Source organism: Amyelois transitella, chromosome 5 (genome assembly GCF_032362555.1).
Source record: "Amyelois transitella isolate CPQ chromosome 5, ilAmyTran1.1, whole genome shotgun sequence".
NCBI classification, from domain to species: domain Eukaryota; kingdom Metazoa; phylum Arthropoda; class Insecta; order Lepidoptera; family Pyralidae; genus Amyelois; species Amyelois transitella.
The window spans coordinates 13,124,636-13,130,310 of NC_083508.1; the positions used below are offsets into that span (position 1 = coordinate 13,124,636).

Consider the following 5,675-nt stretch of genomic DNA (forward strand, 5'->3'; position numbering starts at 1 on the left):
TCATTGGAAATATATGAAGTGGTTCAATTCTAAAGTGCTGGGAATCAGCAGGAATCACGGGAAATTGGGCACGGAAATAAAATAAATTATCCAGCCATATAATCACGTCTATATATACCCTTGCGGGGTAGACAGAACCAGCAACCTTGACAGGCTGACAGGCCATGTTCAGCTGATTGGCCTAATGATAGAATTGTGATTCGAAATAGTGACAGGTTGCTAGGTCATCGCCTAAAAGAATAATACCAAACTTATAAGCCTATCCCTTAGATGCCTTTTACGACAGTAAGTAAACTACTCAAAACAAATATTGAACCGATACCTACACTGAACGTTGTGTAGCGCAGAATGTGGATACGATAGGTCATTTTTAAATGTAGTAAAGTCAGAAAGGGAATAGATGCTCCATTCCAATCCAATATGATTTCCGTTATCTTGTGGAGCATATTTCAACAAGTAATATTTAACTCAATAGTGTAGCGTGTGACACGGGACGCGTCATCTGTAATACTCGCATTTATTCTCTTGTAACAGAAATCCAAGAGTAAGATGAAAGCTAGCGGAACAGCCAACCGGGGCGTCGAAGCCAAGGGGTGTCCGCGGGACGTCGGCGTGCTGGGTTCGTGCTCATTTCGTGTCACCTACTTCGATCACACTAATCCTTCACTTCTCCATCCATTAGAAGGGATGTTAATAAATATATTAGGGAGAACACACAAACTGAACAGACTTATAGAAATTGTGTCCGGTCATCCTTTTGATGGATCCCGGGCATCCAACCATGGCATGTAACCACAGAGACCATGAGAAGTTTTGTATTATCTGCTAAGTTATTACCTTACATTGTTAAGTGTATTAAAATCTATATATATATATATATATATATATATATATATATATATATATATATATACTGGGACACTATTAATATTTATATATATATATATATATATATATATATATATATATATATATATATATATATATATATAAATATTAATAGTGACCCAGTGATTCTCAGGCTCACCTAGTGACTCCAATGCACGTAGATTTTTATTAAGTTGATCAATTAAATCTTTTAACACAAATTATGACTCTTTTGTGATAGTGTTTAAATTAAATAAGGAGGATAAATGATTCTGCACCAATAATCTTTTATTGTCAAAACGATCACATATCATTTTCCAAGCTATGTCGTAATTTCCGGCTGAAAACTCAACGGCATGACTACAGCAGCAGATCCCTCCAAAGACGCTCGCAAATAATGGAATTTATTAATTTGGTCAATTTCGTCATTACAATGAATAAGGCTGATAAAAGTGTGACGGAACTCCAACCAATTGCTATAGGTCCCGTTGAACTTTGGGAGCTGTATGGTGGGCAACCTAACAGGCTTACGTTGACTAATACGGTTAATTTTATCACTACTTACCGACTCTTTATCATTATTGTACTTACATAGTAAGTCCTGTGCCCTAGACAGTGAGTTGTAATACAAAGACTCGAACTCAGCTCGTTCGGTTAATCGAAAATTGATATCGTCAGCTAAACATTCTAAGCGTAACTGTACCTCATTGTAAAGTTCATACATACTTTCGATCTTCCCCATCCGTAATTGCAATTGCCTGACCGTACAACTGTCAAACTGTTCATCAGATTCTGGCAACCCATCCAGGTAATTGATGAATAGCGTCAAACGTCCCTTAAAACTACCTCGTTTCTTAACAAGTTCCTTCTCTTCAGACATATTGGGAAACGGATGTGGTCAACCTGAAATGTTTACAATGGAAATATAAACAAACGATATTTAAAGTAGGTAAAGATACAGTTATGCCTACCAATTTTATGCGTTAATTATAGAACAATAATTTGTCGACAATTAAATTAACAAAATGCATTAATTGAAAAAGAGTCAGTCGATAATTTCAATAAAACAAACTATACGGTCTATTAAATGATAACAACTAAGTGATTTTCGTTGCAAAAATGTAAGTTAACTAATTACTTTGCATTGAAAATAAGTACATCACCATGAATAAAATAGGCTCATTAATCCGAAATAACAAATTACTATCATACACGACGGCAACCAAAATTGACCTACCTAGGTTCCTATGATACACCTGCGATGATAACTTAGTAACAATGAACTGACCTATGCACCTTTATTTTACGTGAACAATAAAAGAATTTGCGAAAATAACAAATAATAATAAATAAATCCAAATAATGAAACAACAATGCTTCCTATACCTACCTAATTCAGTATAATTTGGATATAATTATAGCAAATATTACGTAAAAAACAATGGAAAAAGAAGCTTGGTACTAACAAACATAAAGTGTAATAAATAGTACTAACCTTATAAAATCCTTAATTAACACACTTAACAATACCTGTCCGAGTGTTGGGTTAGTTATTTAAATATAATATTACTACTTAACACCATATAATTGTACTCCGTCATCTGCAGAATTTTCCTTTAGGTAGTAATGCCGCCTCGAGTCCGGTGATATTAATAATCGTCAAATTTACTGAAATTATTCATATTAACGCTGATCCACTTTTATTATTCATCCGCCTTCGGTTTTGGACCATGATGAGGACAACTAGTCCTGATTTATAATTTTTGACGAAATAAAACTCTGGACTCGATAAAAAGATGTGTATTCGGAAAAACGTTCAAAAAAAAGCCGGGAAGATTTTTCTTCTTATTTTTACTATTGAAATTGTGCACAGATAACTGATTGGCGCAAACAATACTACAAAAAGAAATTAAAACTAAACATGTAAATAAATGTCTGAAAAATAAATTATTTTTCTAGTATCAGGATCAAGTAAAGTACAGAGAATTCGAGATCGCTCAGCTGAATGAACTGTGTCGTTGACCTCTGCATCTTACGCGTCGCTTTTCCGCCGGCCAGGGTGATATGACGTATTTAGGATCGTGGATTTTGATACTCTTATTTTTTTTCGTACTTTCTGAAATATGAACCGATATTTTTCTTTTAACATTTTTAAATATCCTTTAGATGAGTACACTTTGCAGTTGAATTAAAAGTCACCTGTATAATGTCTATAAGACAGACAGGACACTCCATGGTTCACTGTTTAGTTCCGTTTTACGCGCTTACACGACAGATCGCCTTTTTAGTAAATGAGGGGTTGCCAGGCTAAACTAGATGTTACCAACAAAAATTTTTGGGCCTATCTCTTAATCGCCTTTTACGACAACCATGGGAATGAAGAGTGGTCAGTCTAAAGTGCTGGGAACCACACGGCACATGTTTTATTCATAGCAAATAATTCATTATTCAATTAATCTCATTAAGTTATTTCTTCAGAAGATAACTGTTCGGGCGGTAGTCAGTGCGAGAGCGGCGCGCGCGCATCTTCCACGCACACACACACGCTCGACGAAACTAACTCATATATACAGGTGAGTCTATTCTATGTAGCAACTGTTAATATTGTCTTTTGTCTGGATTTTGCCACTTAACCAAAAACATATTATGCTTGTCTTCAGCCCAGCCAATTTATTTATAGGTGGTAGTACAGAAGCAGCGGCGCGGGCGGGCGCGCCTCCCCGCCGCCTCCAGCCCCGCCGCCGCTGCGCCGGCCCCGAACGTAAGCTGCTTTTACAAGCAATATTAACACAACCTGCTCACTACAAAATGTTACTGGCCTTTGGCCGAAGACACCATAATCTTCTCATCTTACGCCAGTACGTCACATGTCTCTGCTTTTGTAAAGATGAATTAATTGTGTAAATAATATCTAAGCCTTCTCACAAAGTACTTTCTTTAGATTTGAATTTTTGGTTAGGCATATCAAGAACAAACTCCGACGACCTATTACAAAAGCGTATACAGTTCCCCATAAACTATTTACTGACTTTGCTAAGCCCATGATACAGCACGACGAATTTATATTTATAACGTAAATTTTTATCCGTTGTGGCACTAACTTTTTGGAAAAGAGGAATTTTTCCTAACATACATTATAAGATCAAAAATGTACTGGGACGATACTGTAGCTGTTCATCGGTAAACAATACTATGAATCATCTTCTCAAACACCAAAAACTGGTAATATAGAATAGAAATAGGTCTATAATTGCCAAGGACTGTTTTCTCATGTCATTATTAGGTCTCTCATTCTCAGAAACTCCACATGGAGGCGGAGAGACGGGAAGATGGCGGAGAGGAATGCGGCGAGGAGGGCGGGTGGGCGGAGGCGCTGCGGCTGCTGCGGGCGCGGCCTCCGCTGCTGCTGCTGCCATCGCTCGCCGTCGCCGCATTGCCGCCCGCGGCTGCTCCGAGTCAAAACCGCGACACTCACGAGACGTAATTATTTTTGTGTTCAACTGCCAATGCCTCTTGCCTGGTGGGGTAGGACCAGGAGTCTACTAAAGAATTGTCGACTTTGCCTTTTATGCACCTATATTAGCTAGATTTATATTTCCAGTCATAACATTTAGAAAAAGGGTGAATGTTAAATAAAATAGTTTAATTTTCAATAGACACATAAAAAGTGAATGTAATGAGAACCAGCAAACGGGCGCGGGAGGCGGAGACTCGCGGGCACCACAGGCGGGAGGACTGCGACCACCGAGCAAACCCAAATCCTCCTGGAGATTGTTCAACCTCGACGAGAATAATTTGGATATCACCAACTGCGGTAAATTGCTCTATTTTGCTTCAATATAAGATATGCTTTAAATGTCACGTCCGATAAAGGTTAATTTAATTTTTATCGATCGTGTCAACATTCGTGGATAAATTGACTCGGTAATATCCACCCAGAAATGACAGAGGCGATGGTTGGCGCAGGTCCTGATGGTTTCGAGGTATACTACTTCGAGAACGCAGAGGCGTCCCACCTCGCGGCGTGCGGCGGCGCCCGGCTCACGGCGGTGGAGCGCGCCGCGGGCCCCGCGCAGCGCCGCGCCGCCGCGCTGCTCGCCGAGCTGCTTGCCGCCGCACGCCTCCTCATCGCCGCGCCAGTCGCTTTATTCCTTGCGTTGTTGAGGTGACGGCATTGACACTTCTTTATAATTTCACAAATATTTAAAATCGCTTATATACCTAAGCAATTTTGACAAGAGTCCCGGCCATCTCGACAGTAGTCAATATCTTTTAGATGTTTACTGGAGACGCAGCGCAGCGTGGTGTGTGGACTGGTGCAGACGTGGTCGGACTACGCGCTGAAACCGGCGCTGGCGATGCTGTACAACGCGGTGCTGCACCCTCCGCTGGTGTTCGCGGGCAGCGCGGCGCGCGGCTCGCGGGCGGCGCTGCGGCCGGCGCTGGCCGCCCTCGGCGACGCGCTGCAGCCGCTCGCGCGCGTCCTCGGCGCCGTGCGGCTGGTGCATGTGCACGTGGAGCGTGCGCCCTGTCGTTGCGAGTGCAAGATGCACACAGAGGACGATTCCAACGTTTGAAAATGTTAAATATGCCATGCATTTCTATGTAGTTTTATTTGTTTAACATTGAAGATACGTCTATGATTAAAAAATAGTGTAGGTCTTTCGCAAATTTAAGAACAAGTCAAATATGGGAAGTTAGAAGTTAGAAATTACGTGTTGCTGTTACATGTCACTGCAGTATCTACTTGCGAGGTATGTAGATGTGGGAAGCTTCGATCAGAATAAAACAAAGTGATAATTGTCATA

General features: G+C 40.4%; 1 protein-coding gene across 1 annotated transcript; it reads left to right on the top strand.

Annotated features, from left to right (window-relative positions):
- Positions 1 to 1,300: 1,300 nt before the first annotated feature.
- On the top strand, positions 1,301 to 5,444 carry LOC132904444 (uncharacterized). Its single transcript, XM_060954859.1, has 7 exons — positions 1,301 to 1,376; positions 3,346 to 3,440; positions 3,548 to 3,628; positions 4,166 to 4,347; positions 4,524 to 4,681; positions 4,807 to 5,032; positions 5,144 to 5,444. The coding sequence occupies exons 1-7, from the start codon at positions 1,301 to 1,303 to the stop codon at positions 5,442 to 5,444; spliced, it is 1,119 nt and encodes a 372-aa protein (XP_060810842.1).
- Positions 5,445 to 5,675: the final 231 nt, after the last annotated feature.